Source organism: Eucyclogobius newberryi, unplaced genomic scaffold (genome assembly GCF_026437365.1).
Source record: "Eucyclogobius newberryi isolate DKJ021-1_F unplaced genomic scaffold, fEucNew1.0.hap1 SCAF_22, whole genome shotgun sequence".
Classification (NCBI taxonomy): Eukaryota; Metazoa; Chordata; class Actinopteri; order Gobiiformes; family Gobiidae; genus Eucyclogobius; species Eucyclogobius newberryi.
The window spans coordinates 14,315,742-14,332,274 of record NW_027315857.1 but is presented as its reverse complement, the minus strand read 5'-3'; the positions used below and the strand labels follow the sequence as shown (position 1 = coordinate 14,332,274).

At 43.2% G+C, this 16,533-nt stretch overlaps 1 protein-coding gene across 1 annotated transcript; it reads right to left on the bottom strand.

Moving 5' to 3' along the window:
* Positions 1 to 196: 196 nt before the first annotated feature.
* ntn5 (netrin 5) lies at positions 197 to 16,533 on the bottom strand. Its single transcript, XM_072458979.1, has 7 exons — positions 16,390 to 16,533; positions 8,261 to 9,672; positions 7,292 to 7,480; positions 3,751 to 3,900; positions 1,992 to 2,042; positions 1,524 to 1,604; positions 197 to 1,411 (listed from the first exon to the last, which is right to left on the bottom strand). Exons 2-7 carry the CDS (start codon positions 9,660 to 9,662, stop codon positions 915 to 917), a joined length of 2,370 nt encoding a protein of 789 aa, XP_072315080.1. The 5' UTR covers positions 9,663 to 9,672; positions 16,390 to 16,533; the 3' UTR covers positions 197 to 914.

Below are 16,533 nucleotides of genomic sequence, written 5' to 3'. Positions count from 1 at the left end.
CAGAAGTAAAATTATCTCTGGCTACTCATGTCCAACCAGGAAGTACAATTACCAAATTCAATCAACTATAATTAATTTCAAATGATAAAAACAATCATGTCATAGGCACTTTAAACCAACTAAATCATTTCTTTATGATGCAGTAATATAACTTTTGAAATGAGTTTATACATACTTCACCTGTGTAACAAAAATATTTAAATGCCATGTTTTATTAAAAAATAAATAGATCACAAATCCATTATAAACAAATATAAAGTCTCTGTAAATGTCGTCTGGCCCTTGTGTAGACAGAAACCCAGATCCTGAGCAAACGATGTCCAGTCCCACAGAGAGCCCCATCAGTCAGCAGCTCTATTTCCCTCTCTTTATTTTCACTCTCAGGTTTCCTCCGAGCCAATCAGCGACGGCGCAGCTACCCAAACAACATGGCGGCTGCACAAATAGGAGCGTGTCCATCTGTTTTAACGCTGCCCTATTTCCCCTGGGCAGTGACGCCACTACGGCCAAATGGAAATAGTCGTGCAGAGCCTGGACCGGAGCTTTTTAGATCAGTATCGGAGGATTCCCACACGCTTAGATAACCAGGCTCTATTACTGTCTGTGGAGATAGTGTCCATTAGGTGTCATTAGGTGGAAGATCAAAATGGGAAAATATTTTTTGGACTCCTCAACAATTACAACTGACTGAAAATAATTTATTGTAAAGTCATATATTTCTGCTATTTAAATTATATGTTTTTCTGAGGACATAATATTACAACAAATCTCATTGGGTTGATTTTGCACGGCTGCAAAACGTGTAATTGCACCTTTGAAATGAAGGCGTGTTTCATCACATTCAGGTCGTGTGAGCTGCTTGATTGTGCTGCTCCAGTGAGTCTGTTGGAGCTGAAGAGCCAGGATCTTGAGTGCTATGAAGGCGCTTGTGTGGAGCAGACCAGAGTGTAGGAGGGGGGCATCTCTGTGGAGCTCTGCAGGGTCACTCTCTCAGTCTGTGAGTCTGTGAGCAGGTGAGGGGGGATGTACTCTGCCTTCGAGTGCCCCGTGTGGTGCTGGCCGCTGGGCGATTTAGGTGGACAACGCCCCCTCTTGTCCTGGCCCCTGAAGCCCCTGAGTTTGGGGTTCCAGTGCTCTCTCCATTGAAGCGCCAGTGTGGAGCGGTCTGCCACCAGCCGGCTCTCCTCGGGCCCCCAGCCCCTCTCGCCCTCCTCTGCCCCGATCAAGAGGAACGTCCGGCCCACATGGAGCGCAGGGCAGCCGCAGCTCAGGTCACGGTCTGGGACCCACAGGGACTGGGAGCCCCTGCGCACTCGGGAGATCGACCCCGCACGGAAAACTGTCTGTACGGAGATGGAGAACTGCCACCAGGGCCCTGAACGCTCCATCCCCTTCACGTGCACCTTCAGCACTGCAACAACAAAGGCAGCTTTAAACATAAAAACTAGTCCTCTGGGGTACATACATCAGGACAAGGACAAGCAAAGGCTTTAAAAAGAGGTTTATAAATATCTGACACCCACCATAGTCCTTGAGACAATAGGTCTCCAAATTCATCCTGACTTTGTGCTGTGAGGGCTGGCAGTAGGACACACACTCCTCAGCTGCAACACACGATTAGAGAGAGAGAATGCAGTAAATGAGAGCCAGTGGTTTCATAGTGGGCATATCAGCACATGTCTTTGCCCCTAATTACAATATGGCCGCTTGTATTTGTCATCACTGTATCCTGTGACTAACAGATGACCCCGAGTGCAGCAGGTGTGACATTCCTAACACTGCCACTAGGAGGGAGTGGTTAGCCACTGCTACAGTTCTGCTCATGCAAGAAATCATGTTTGTTATGATGTCAGAGTTGTAACGCAGACAAGATAAGATAACAGGCTCAAGTCGCATCAGAATGAGATTTTAAAATGATACGTAAAGTATTTTCTTTGTGTGAAATGATATGTCAGTTTGAGGCTCAAGATGAATGTGATGAAGTATCTCACCTATGCTGTACTGGGACTGGTACATGGGTGTCGGGACGACCTCTAGGATCCCTGCAGACACAAACAGACAGTGGGACAGGTGACAGCAGCAGGTTGTTCTTCCTGTTATTCGTGCTATGCCTCAGAGCTTTATAGAGTGAGAGGCATGTCTCTGTTGAACATCGTCAAAACTTCAACCTGTGTGTGGCCCTTTTATGGCCCTGAAACTCCCACAGCCACAAACTTTACTTTTCTTTAATAAGGCCAGGCATTACATCTTGGATGGTTTTATATACAACATTACACAGAAGCTAGTAAAGTTTCATTTTGAGAGTGGAAAATTAACAAGGCCGTTTAAACGTACATTATCCAGGCGTCTTGTAAAAGTGTGTGTGACAGTGTGTCATATATAACCAGCTCAGGGCTGTCCCTGGTCCTGTCCACACTGACAAACTGGGCACTGACACCCTACACTCGCACCCAGCTGACTGCACCCGCTTCAAAGCACAGGAAGCTGCACAGGAGAGGGTTTTATTGAACATCCACAATTTATTTGGGAAGAACCACGGCTTCCCTTTAAAGTAACATATTATACATGTAAAACATAATTTTACTTCAAGGACTAAAAACAAACCATCTCCACCAAAGCATTACTGGGCTTGTTCCTCAGGTAATAAGACTTTTACTTCAGGGGTTGAATTGTGTCCATTTGACTTTAAAGGAAATCAATAAACACGCATATGTCCCGTATGCAAGGATGAAATGACCAATTCTTATTTATATATTATTAATTTAGGTCACTTGTACGCTCTGCTGACTAGATTAGCTGATCTGCTTGATGCCTTTTGGTGGGTTTGATTAGAGGTGCGATGTCCAGGGTCTGTGTTGGGGCAGAGGTGCTATACATAGCCTGAGATGGTCTGGCAGTAAAAACAAACAAGGTTTTCTTTCACTCGCTCCTTTCACTGGAAGAGTTATGGGTCTAGTCCTGGGCCAGTGGAGGGTGTTTGAGCTGGACAACAGGTGTGCACTGGCTCCTGGGGTCACGTGATTGGGGCGGCCACAGCCAATTGAATACGAAATTGCTATTTGATGAAGGCTAATGCACAAGATTTGTAATGAGTCCTTTTAAACACTGACGAAGAATCCAGAGGTCACATTGGCACAACTCTGGGGTGGACTGATGCTCAATTAGAACAAGAATAAAATAAACAAGACTATTCTTTGATGTGACTGGCAGGTCATTTCTGGACCTATTAACACAATGACTACGATAATCATTCTAAACTAAAATACAAGCAAGCAACAGATGACAGAACAAGTTGGGTCAATGACAATATGAGAATCCTATACAAATTTAAACAAATGGTCACTCGAATATAGGGCTTTTCTAACTTCAAGACCCTTAAAGCGCTTTAAATCAAGGAATCACTCGCTCATTCACACAGCAGACACTGTGTGCGCAGACACTGGAGGCGAGATGGGTTAAGTGTCTTGCCCAATGACACAACAGCAGTTTTCACCTGAGGCAGCACCACCAGCCTGACGGTCAGTGGATCTGACCTCTCTGCCAGAGGGATTCGAACCACCGACCTCTGCCACTAAACTACTGCCGCCCTCAAAACTATATTCTGCCCTCCTCCTACAACGCAACATAAAAAAAAATTAAATTTAAATATTACTGGGTCTGGACTATAATCTAAACTTTGAATTCAAAAAAATCTTTACAACCCAACCATTATCTTGATGAGTAATGAGCAAAACGTGTGTGTTTACTCACTGATGCAGGGCCGTAGGGGGGACTTGCCCTGTTTGTATCCCGGAGCACATCGGTTACACCTCAGCCCGGCCACGCCCTCTCGACAAAGACACTGTCCTGAAGTCTGGTTGCACCAGCGGCCCACGGCGCCCACAGGATGACACTGACACGCTGAGGGAGACAAGACAGGTCACCTTTTCCTTCTTTTCCCATGCAGAGAACTAAAAACAAAGCAAACCAGTTTCATTCAGCCCTGTGTTTGGAGTATTCAGTGTAAAACTGTTTTATGGCTGTGGAAGTTTATTTGTTACAGCTGTGTCGGCCTGTGCAAATGTGGTTAAGATTAAAATGTTTTCCTTCAAAGGTGTAAGTTTTTGTATTACCTCAACTGAACTGAACAAATTGGATTAAAAACAATCAAACTATTAGTTTCCAGAATATGAGCCGGGCACAGGTGCTGTGCCTCACAACAGCCAGTTTGTGCAGGGAAAATGTCCTTGAGCAGACCTTGAATGACACAGGATACAGAAGGCATTTAGCCTTCATTAAGAGGGTAAACACGACCTTAGGTGAGTTATTTTTGAAAATTCTCCAAACAAAAAAGTTCTAAAAGGCAATGCCCCACCACACAAGAGGAAAGACCGGCCTGCACATTGTACTTCTGTCTCTGTTCTGGCCAACCAGGCCGGAGCCCAGAGAGTATGCAGACTGCTCTTTAGAATAACTTGATGATACTTACTTGCAACATAATAGATAATATCTTATAGGTAAATTAGTTTTTAAAAAAAGACCATAATCATTTATTTATTGAACAGGACAATATACAGTTACATAATGCCCGAGGGCAAAGTTGCTTTTTCCAGATTATAGCTATGAAAGCTCATTTCCATCTGCAATTGAACAACAACGTTAAAAGGAACTATAGTTTCTGTTTCTATGATAAACTATTGTCCCTTTTGATAATGAGTTGATATTATATACTATACATACTTTTTATCCCTGTCTCCAGTGTTTGTACTGAGAAACTTTTGGTTTATCACAACTTTCATGGTGCCAGGCCCAATGGAACAAGACAGATTGAGAGGAAGGCCCTCTTCAGCAGCTCTGTTCACACTCCAGCAAACTTTAAACAAATCTTCAGCTCCAGTCCAAACAAGCCGACAGCTCACAAGATCTACTGGCTCTTAAAGGACCGCTCTGCAGACCATAACTCTGAATAAAAGCCTGGGGCAATATGGTTTGGATTCAACTATAAAGTATAAAATATATCAAACTTGTATTGGTGGTGTTCCGCTTTACTTAGTGGTCCATGCACATGTGTCAGAGGAGGCCCATTAAGTCAGGATATATTGGGCCCTCGGTGTAGCTCCCAGACTCCCAGCATGCCTCAGTGTCACAGTCACTTAGGACAAAGGTCAAGGGTCATGGCAGATGCCAAACTGTGGTAATGACGGGCTACAGGTGTCGGCCCAGCGGGGGATGTGTACTCTCTGTGTACATACTGTATTCCACGCATAAATAGCTGTCTGCTCCAAGTGACAGCGGCTCTAAACATCCTGACAGTTTCAGGGTACAGTGACATTCAGCCACTTCTCACAATTGTACCTCTGGAGTCAAGATACGTCCTTTACACTGGGCAATATTTAAAGGTGCACTATGTAACTCTTCTCACGGAGGGTCCGCCTGCTGCTTGAGTCCATTTGGATGTCACTGCTGGGTGGGCATCTCTGACTCCACCCTAAATTGGTTAAAGTTCTATCTGGAAGACATGTTGATGAAATTGGTAGCTGTGTCTCAGATCACATGCCCCTGACCTGTGGTGTGCCCCAAGGGTCAATCCTGGGACCCCTTCTGTTCAACCTCTACATGCTGCCGTTAGGTCAGTTAATTCTCAGCGATAATGTGTCCTATCACAGTTATGCAGACGACACTCAGATCTATGTTTCACTGTCGGCAGGTGACTATGGACCAGTGGATTCACTCTGTCACTGCATCCAACAGATCAGTTTGTGGATGCAAAACAACTTTCTCCAGCTGAACTCAGACAAGACTGAAATAATTGTTTTTGGCCACAGAAACAAAGAGAAAGTGTTAGCGGTCACCTCCAGAGTCTCGCTCTAAAACCTACAAACCAAGCTAGAAATCTGGGGGACTCAGACTTGAACTTTAACAGCCACCTCAAATCTATAACATCAGCAGCTTTTTACCATCTAAATAACATCTAAAATCTAAAATATAGTGTCTAAACCAGACTTGGAGAGACTTCTTTTCAATGCGTTTGTCTCCAGTAGATTAGACTACTGTAACGGCCTGCTCACTGGTCTCTCCAAACGAGCTGTAAAACAACTGCAGTACATCCAGAACGCTGTTGCTCGGGTCCTGACTAGAACCAGGAAGTATGATCACATTAGTCCTGTTCTCAGGTCTCTGCACTGGCTCCTGTGGCTCAGAGAAGAGACTTTAAAGCAGCTCTGCTGCTCTCTCCATGGCGTAGCACCAAAGTACATCTCGGACATGTTAGTGCCATATGAACCATCTCGGACTCTGAGGACCTCAGGGACCGGCCTCCTGCTGGTGCCAGAGTCAGGACTAAACATGGGGAATCTGTGTTTCAGTTTTATGCAGCTAAAACCTGGAACAGTCCTGAAGATGTGAGACAGATTCTACTCAAGCAATGTTCAATTTAGGCTAAAAACAGTTTTATTTAGCTGTGCACATGACTGAAATATTTTTTTTTCTTCCTGTTACGAATTGTGCTCTACAAATAAACTTGCCATTTATTTCCCGCCATGTTTCTTTGAGCTGTGACTGGAGAGGTCACTTATCGCTTATCACTTATTTATTATCAAGTGTGAGCTGAGGAGTGATGAATAATGCTATGTAAGACACTTTATCTTTTAAGGTTGTCAAAAAAATCCTAATTAATGAATTCTATACTATTAAAAACTAGAAATACAGAAAAAATCCACATAACTACACACGACAGAATTGGACCTTTCCTGAATAGTTTTTAAATGGTCTCAAAATCAGAACGAATGTAAGATCACATGGTAATGTTAGAGAAGATCTTATTATTTTGTGTTAAAAATGGCAACAACAAAAAAGTGTTTAAATGATCATGAGTACCAAGCCTTTCCATGAGTATCAGAATCGTCTTTGAAATTACAACACAAATCTTGTTTAAATGATCATTATTATGTCATTCACCTCACTCCACTATCAATTGTGCCCCTTTTTCTGATTGTATGATGTTGCACACTGCTATTGATCTCTAAAAGCAAACAATAGAGATTACAAGGCCATTTTAAAGCCATCCACTGAGGCAAGACTTTTCTCTAATCATCCATTTAAATGACATGAATTCCCGCTTAACTGGAAATACCAAAACAACAGAAGTGCCAATCAGTAGCAGTTACAAGTTAAAATGGGCTAAGTTGAATTGAAAACACATGTAACGCTTCAAACAACAGACTCTCTTTCATTTATCATATAGAAATAGACTTTGAGGACCTTGATGTTTGATAAAAGACCAACTACAGACCGGCTCAAGCATTAGACTTACGCTGACAGACCCTGCGGTGGTTGGGGGCTTTGCTGTGGTCCCGGGTGTATCCGTTCTGGCAGTACTGGCAGTGGCGCCCGGCCGTGTGGTGTCGACACTTCTGACAGACACCTCCGCTCTTTCGCCCCGACTGCTGGAACACCTCCATGCTGAAGCGGCACTTGTTGGAGTGACCGTTGCACTCGCACGCTGGAAGTGGAACAAGGGTCACGAAGACTTTTATGTGTCGTGTACGAGTTGATTTAGAGTACGTTTTAAGAGGCATTTTGTTGGAGAGGCAAATCAGACGAGACAATTTAATCCAATCAGAAGTTTGTAGAGATGAGAACCATGTGGGAACTACTATCTGTCCAGGTTCAAAAGGGACTATGAGGGTGGGACTCACAGTTCTCTCTGAAATATGTTCTTCAACTAGACCTACAGGCCATTTAAAGCAGCTGTATCTGTTTTATCCTTTCATAACAAAGTAAAATTTGCATTTGTCTAGTACAGCTGTATTGTAAAAGCAGCTCTTCAAGTCAAAATGAGACAAAGTAACACTGTTAGCATGCTGTTGTTAATTAGGACGCTAGTAATATGTAAAGAATATGTTTGGATAGCTGAGAACTGTTTAAAATGAACAAGTTTTTTTTTTTTCAGGATTTAAGACAAAAAAATCAGGTTTAGTGCCTTTAGTGTAACTAGCTAGTTCAACATATTAGAACAGTATTTGTAGAGAAGGGGCAGAATAAGTCAGGATTATGTTATTAAAACAGAAAAAAACAATAGTTAACGTAGTATTTGAAGCAGTATTAGTGATATTATTACACAAATATTGAGGCTATAAAGTTTCACTTACATGTGTCTATATATAAATGAAGAACAATGATTGTAAAAATAAGGTGTGGATTGAATCTTGCATATAATAAACATAAAGAAATGATTGTATGTTTATCTATCTAGAACTTGACAGTACATGGCAGGACTCACCCGCACAGGCGTTGGGGTTGGTGGGCGTGGCGCGGTGCCATGGTCTGTCGTAGTAGAAGTCCTCGCACACATCACAGTCGGGTCCCGCTGTGTGGTGCTCGCACACGCACACGGCCCGCCCGCTGTCGTCGCGGCGACACCTGGAGGCGTGGCCGTTGCACTTACACCTGCCTCCCACCTGCAGGTCGGACAGGGCCAGGGTCCAGACGGCCTCAGGGGAGAGTGGAACCATCTGAAGGTGTCTGACGCTGGGCCTGGTGATGTTATTGTTGCGTCTCTTTCTCAGCTCACGTCCCTTGTTGCCCCTACCCCGCCCCTCCACTGTCCAATCACAGTCCTTGCTGGGGCAAAGACCGCTGTCCTTCTTGCGGCCTCGTCCTTTACCTTTTCCTCCTCTCTTGGGTGATGTGTGCGAAGGCAGATCAAAAGTGTCTCTGTTTTCTTTACTGGTCACGTTGTGCCCCTCTTTGTCCTGGCCCTTCCTTCCATGTTTGTCTACTTTGTTTTTGGGCTGAATCTCTGAGCTCTTTGTGTCTGTGTCAAAAAACACCAGAGTGTTTTCTGTGTTCATCTGACTGAACCCAGGTCTCCACCTCAACACTCCGGTCCTCCTGTTGTCATCGGCATCGTGCCACCGCGGAGGGGGCGGGCCTTTGCTTTTTTCGAAAGTGCTCGCCTTTTCCTCTCTGGTTACTTTGTGAAAGACTATCCTTATGTCTGTGGCTGTGACCCAGTCTTGAAGAGTGGGGCTGTAATCGAAATCAGGGGAGGAGGGCCGCCCGTCCAAAGTGGAGAAGGCCAGCACTATCCCGCCCCGTTGTCGCTGTAAAGGCCGAGGGTCCGAGCACAGGGGCTCTGTCTCCTGGTGCCTAGTCAGAGCTACAGCCCGAGAGGGCAGGCTGAAGTCCCTGAGGCAGTCACTGGAGTAGTGCTGCATGGGCCTCCATGTGCGCCCAAAGTCCATCGATTTGAGAATGGAGATGGAGATGGGATCGGACGGCTCTCCTTGTTGGCAGAACTGTAAACTGATGTATGTGATCTCAAAGCGCCGCCCCAGAGGAAGCGTCAGGACCCACTCTCTGGAGTCTGAGCCCTCCGGTGCCAGCCAGCAGGTCAGGTTATGAGGGTTATGAAGGTCTGTCAAGGAGGTGATGTTATTGTCGAACTCCTGTCCCGAGCGCGCCGCGTCCACCGAAACCCCATACGCCGCGTTGATGAACTCGGACAGGCAGTGGCGAGCGTGGCCATCGGTGTGGTAGCAGGGGTTATGAGGAGAGGTCCAGCTCAACGGGACGTGAGGAAGGGCGGAGGAAACGAGCGAGGAAAGCTGGAGGAAGAGGAGATGTAGGAGAACGGGGAGCAGAGAGGTGCAGGGGGGCAGGGAGGAGGGCGGGAACATCATGTCATCGAGCCTGCGACAAAAATAGAGAAATTAGAATTGATTTATATCATTCTAATTCAGTCAAAGCACCTGTTCTTTTATTGAAAACTCACTGGAGTGCGCAGCATTTCAACAGTAACCCCGGTATCTGGGACTTGTGGTCTTTCTAAAGCCTCAAGCGTGTGACGAAGAGAGCAAACTTAGAGGCTTTTCTGAACGGACAAAAAACATGGCCGACAGCTGAGCCTTGCGCCGTGACCACATTCATCAAGTTTATGGTTTTCCTCCATAAACTGCTTCTACAGACGGACCGCAACCAAAATACTGGGGTTTGGCTATGAGAAAATATGGAGAAAGAGACAAATTTGAAGATTAGTTCTGAGGATATAGTGCCTGATTTATAGACGTGAAATGTGCGCTCCTCCCGCGCCTGTAGCTTAAATACTTCCGCGGCGCAGACGAACACGGACATGTACATCGACAGCTCGAACAAATCCTTTCCTGTCTCACACGACTGCTGACGACACTAATTTATTCTTCTCTCAGGATTTGATAGCCGAGTGTTAATTCTGGCATGTGGACAAACGGAACAATGCATCTTTCTTTCTCTGTCTCACAAGTGATTTATCATGTGTGCTGCGCTCGCCAAGCCCAGAAGCACATTCCCAACAAGCTATTCTGTCATCTGTGTTTTTCCTCCTTTCTCTTAAATAACTCGCAGTTCCCGGCTGCACCCTTAACTTGATCCAGTCGTGTTTGTTTTCTTTTCAAGCAGACAGTGTTTTTCTGTAAACGACCGGGCGGAGGGTCATGTATTTGAAACACAACTTTCGCTGCTCCTCTATCTGTCTGCCTATCCATCACCTGCCCCCTTCATTCTGTCCTGGGAATATTCTTAACTGTGCAGAGATTGATGATGCCCTAACAAGCGTTTGACACTGACAGCAAAGTCAGCAGGCGAGCAATAACCGAACCCATAGGAGAGGACAGGGCCAGGATCCTTAGAGCCCTCGTCATCTCGCTCAATTAGCCCACGGCCGAAATCTGAGGCTGCGGCGCACTGGGACCACACAGCTCTGAGGAGGCGGAGGAAAAACATTCATGCACTCCAATGACAAACGTGGAACATACAATCATATTGGATTTAAAATGTATAGACTTAAATCATGACATTTCACTTAAAGAAGCGCTTGAGAGGGCAAAGCTTCAAGGTCAAGAGGCCTAGAATCAAAATCAAAGTTAATATTACAAGAGTTTTATCCATTATTAAAAAGCTTTACCCGGTCTATTCCTTTGTTGTTGTTTTTCTACAAGAGTGTTTTTTAAAAGTTATCTGTTTTTTATTATTATACTTCTATACCTACTCTGTGTTGTAACGCTGGAATTTCCCCATTGTGGGACAAATATCTTATCTTATCTTATTTTATCTTATTTCACGCTGCAGTGTCCTGTCCAAAAGCCTAAAGGGTAAAAAAATCCTTAAAAAATTTGAAAAAAGTAAATGCTTTCTTAACTAAAGTACACAAAGATTAGAAAATATATTAAACAGGAATGTTGACAAAGTATGTATATTAGATGCTATAACAGTGACCCAAATGTGCGGCGCTCAAAGTGGGACCACACAGCTCTGAGGAGGCCCTGAGAAAAAACATTCATGCTCAAATGACAAACATGTTCAGCGTTTTAAGCTTAGAACATGAAATCATTTTGGATTCAAAATCTATAGACTTGAATCATAACATTTCACTTAAAGAAGCACTTGAGAAGGCAAAGCTTCAAGGTCAAGAGGCCTTTTGTCAAGAGTTTTGTCCATTGGTCTCATCCTTATTTCACGCTGCACTGTCCTGTCCAAAAGTCCACAGATAAAAAAAAATCTTAAAACAATCTTTAACTAAAGCATTATTAGACAATATATATTAAACAGGAATGTCCACAGAGTATGTATATTAGATGCTATAACAGTGGGACCACACAGCTCTGGGACGCTGCCTGCCTGGACTCGGCCTGTTTCTGGGCTCAAAGTGTAGACCAAACAATGCTAGAACGGGACAAAGAGCGGAGCTAAAAAACCTGCACGCAACAAGACGACATTGTTCTGACAGTGACCCAAGAGCCACTGCACATTCCCAGCGTCCGGAAAGTGTTGGTTGGTCATTCCTGACATGTTGCGACGCGCCTCATGGGAATCCAAACCCTATAAGTCAATGGCATGATGAATTAGGTCTCTGGTTTTCATAAGGTGTCCGTGTCTCACCGTGGAACGAATGGGGCTGAGGAAGGGCAGTCGAAAAGGGTTCTGTGCTCAGGGTCAGATTTGTGGAGTGGACGGCAGCCGAGAGGATACAGGAGAATTTGCTGTGGATCAGATAGGATCAGATGTGGTGGGCGGGCGGGGCTGAGGCCTCGGGATCACTGCTGCTTGTTTAACATTCTCACGACATGCTCTCACTCCAGTCTTTGTCACATTACAGGACTAATTAAACAGTGGCCTATTACAACCGCTCTCATAAAGGGATCTTATCTAAGACCGGCCCTGAGGGTCCTAAACTGCCCCACAACCAAGGGACTGAGCGTTGTCCTCTAAAACAACACAGAGTAACACTGATGCATTATTAAAGTAGTTCAAAAACAAACAATTGCACAATTTATATTAGAACAATCACACAAAGTACACTAATGTCACTGAATAGTATAAAAGTAATAAATAAAATGTATTATACTTTTTTACAGAATTCCATTAACTGCATAGTCATGTGTACATTATGCATTTGCGTTGTTCAATGCTTTTCACTGCAAAGAAATGTTCTGATGATTTCTTCATAGGGCTGTAGCTCACACGCCTCAACATTACTTTTCTTTGCCCTCCAGTCTTTAAACGTTGATAAATGATACTCCTCTTTCATCTGCCGTCGCTCTAATAAATCCCTGCCAGTTTAAATCGTACGTCTTTCACATTAGACTTTCATTCGATAACGCTAAGTTGTTAATATCTGTCTTTCAAAAGGCTTAGCAGCTGAATCGTGGCATGATGAGATCAAGCGTATCTCCAGCGGGTGATCTGTTCGAGCAGCTATGTGTGGCTGGCACCGGGCTGGGAAATGCTCTGACAACCTGGGGCCATGTTTACAGCGAGGTGGGATTGAGGCAGAAGGCAGCTGAGGAGCGCGCACAATCCTGGAAGAGCTGACGCGCTAAAGACGCTCCATAGAACGATGTCGGAGCTTTCAAAATGTGTGTATTAACTACAAGAGAAATAAAAACTAAAAATTAGAAGTAACAGGAGTCGACCTCTGCTGCAAATACACAACTTTTAGCTCAAAATGCTACAGTGCCCAAGTACAAATGCAAATAAATGAATCTGTAGATGTTAAAACTGATTGAATTGGATAACGATTCTTGTGCACCAGCGTCAAAGTCACTAAAATTGTGTATACACATAATTGCTCGATTATTTTATTCATGCCACATTATTCAAATCAAAAATATTATATATATATATATATATATATATATATATATATATCGCTAAAATTGTGTATACACATAATTGCTCGATTATTCTATCCATGCCACATTATTCAAATCAAAAATATTATATATTATAAATAATAATAAAAAAAACTAAAATATTGCTGCGATATTTTGGCAGATTCTGTTTTATTCGACCTCTATAATGTTTTTACGTTGCCATTTCTCAAAGCCGGGAGCGCTCTAATGTTATGAGGAGGGGAAAATCTGTATTTTGTGGTTCAGTGCGTAACAATAAAAGCATGAGCATCTTAATGGGAAGTTGTTTGGGGGACTTATGAGTTTATGGGATTATAAATGCTGTAGATGTGAACTTCAGCCAGTACTTTTATGAGCTTGTTTTTGGTTTACCTCCATGTGTTTTTTTTAATTTCGCCACAGAATCCTACATCATCAACTCTTTATTGTACAAACTATGTCTCAGAGAATGAGAAGCACAGCCGGATCATGGCGGTGTGTACCTCAGGAGCCCTTCTGCTGGGCGCGCTGGGCCCTCACTACCTGTTAACTGGGACTGGCGTGTTCACACTTTAGACTAGAGCCGGGGCACTTCTGGAGAGCAGATGAGCGGGGTCTGGCCTGTCTCTCACGTTTAACATTCTTCGTCATGGGCAGCCGCTCGGGCCAAGACTCCACCGACATGTTCGAGATCGAAGATGGTTTAAATTTAAGTTCTCAAGGGCCGTTCTGTTCTGGTACTACAGCCTCTGTGTTTCTGTTTCTTCCACTGTGTCTTTGGGCAACAATGTAGTGACATTTGGAGTTGTGTTTTATTGTAATTTAGCTGCACATCACCACAAGCATAACTTTGGTGGAGCTACAAAGTTTAACATAACAGTGGATTAAAGAAATCATTTAAACGGCTTGATTTTCTCAAAATGTAAAGCAATCACTTAATCACGTAAAATTATAAATATATAATATCTATTTCTCAATATTGTTTACTTTTCATTTAAATTGGCTTATCTGAGTACTTGTGGAGTTAGTCAGGTTTGCAAGCTTCCCAATGCCTATGAGTAAAGAAACAATAAACAGACAGAATGTGGCAGTTTTGCTCTAATAAACAAAAAAGAAAGAAAAAAAGTCCAAATGAAACTGTCAGAAGATGCCTTATTATTGCAAGAGTTGCCAGGAAGATTACGTCTCACACAATAGAGCCTTTAAATAAATATGATCAATTATATAAGCTTGTCTGGGCATTTGGAGCTGAACACCTGTTATTACATGTTACCACACTGACACCTTTGTTAATTTGCAATTGTCCCGGGCCAGTCAGCAATACAACACCCTGAGCGAGAAGAGCGCCGCTACGAGGCTCTATATTCCCAAAGCGGATTCCTCCTGGCACCGACCCATGTGTTATTCCACACGGAACAGATTCCTGGAGTTCTGTTTTAGGTGTAATAATCTAATTTTAGTGAGGCGACCGACTGCACAAAATGGATTACTGCTGCTTGTAACTGAAGGCTCCTGTCCTTCAAGTTTGCACCTCCAACAAACTGCCAATCCACATCCTGTCCCCGCGCTCTGACCTACAACTTTCCTAATAACTGATTTGAAAAGCACACGTTACCCCCGCTACATTTAAAATTTCCTGTCAATTTTCCCCCTTCGTCGCCTCTTATACAAGTTGGCAGGGGCCTTCGCAAAGAGGCTCCGGTCTCACATGCTGATATTGAAAAACAGATGGAAATGAAATCATGATGAGTCGGTGTTTCAGGCACGCCAAAGACAACCTCTGGCATGATGGAGATCAATTTAAAACCTCTGCTTGTAATTGCACGTCAATTAAATCTCCTCACAGGTTCATAGGCTCCAGCAGGTTAGTAATGAGGAACAGGTGAAAGGATGAAAGCAAAATACAAACTCAAACAGGGATAATTTACTGTGAAAATAGATATATTTTCACGGAAATGATGTATAGATTTTTTTTTTTTTACTTTATTGAATCAAATCACGTTGGATCAAGATCTACAATAAATTCACTACAGCTTAAAAAGTCATCATGGTTAGTTATTATTGATTATTTTTCTATTCTAATAAATGCATCATTTTTTAAAGGTTTTTTTTTCATTTTTCATTTTGCCTTGGCCACGTGGTTAGTCACTGATTAACTGATTACTTTTAATTGCATTCTGTCAACTTAAAGATAATATGAAAAAAGCCTGCATACAAATATATATGAGGGCAATTTTAAGTTCATTATTTTGTTTTTTACAGACCCAAAGCCTCTGTATGCGCCTTTTCTTGCTCAACAAAAATAATCTACAATGTAATAAATTCCAGAATAATTTCATTCAATTTCACTAAATAAATAAAACAGCTGAAAACGGTTTATTTTCGATGCTGTATTAAAACTTAAACCGTTACAATCAGAGGAAAGAGACTGAGTTGCTGCAGCTCTGCGGTGCAACAGCTCGCGGTCTCACGCACGGTGCATTGGGAATAATCATCCAGTTGACACAGTTCATTTGAGCTAAATGCTTGTCATACTTTGTCCGATTACTTTGGCAAGCACTTATAGTGACTTCTAATTGGCTTAATTCCGCTAAGATAATTGCACTTGCACAAATTGGCTGCACTCGATTACCTTCATGTGGCGCAGGGAAACAATAATATTTACAGACGTGTCTCAGTCTGATCTGCATCTTCAAATATTAATATCAATTTACTTGCACGTGCAGATGTTTTGTCTGTAAAACGCAGCCAATGCAATTGTTGATTTTATCAGAAATTTAGAAACATGTTTATCATTTTGCTTTTGCTATTTAAAGTTCCGTTTCATTCGGAGAGTTAATTCTTACAAAGTAAAACAGATGTCTGCAAACTGAAAGCACACTCTGCAACTCCAAAAAAGACAGAATCTACGCGTTTGCTGATTATTAAAAAGCTGTAAATTAAAAAAATGGTAAAACATTGTTATTCCATCAAACACAGCAACGTTCATAATAAATCCTCAAACGTCACTGATTATAAAAGGTTGATTTCCTGTGCGTCTTTCACACTTTGCCAGCGATTGTCCTCGTAAAAAACCAAGATAAAACCCTTATTTGTCAGAGATAAAACTATAACTACCTCCCGATGTTGTGTGTGGCCAAACCTCATTATTCTCATCCACAACGTGCGTAAACTGTGCGTAATTACCAAGCGCTCGCGGAGATAAAACCGAAGCGACCACAATAAAGTCCTTTACGACCTCCCTTCAAGTAAACTCGCTCACCATGTGCATCCCAGTGACTTCCCTTGGTCCGTCTTCAGCCCCCTGTGGTCCGCCTTGGACTGGAGGAGCGCAGCAAGTGTCCCGGGACAGCGAGGGGCGGCCGAGAGGGGCACAGGCGCGCGCGGCTGCGGGGCGAGAGGAGCC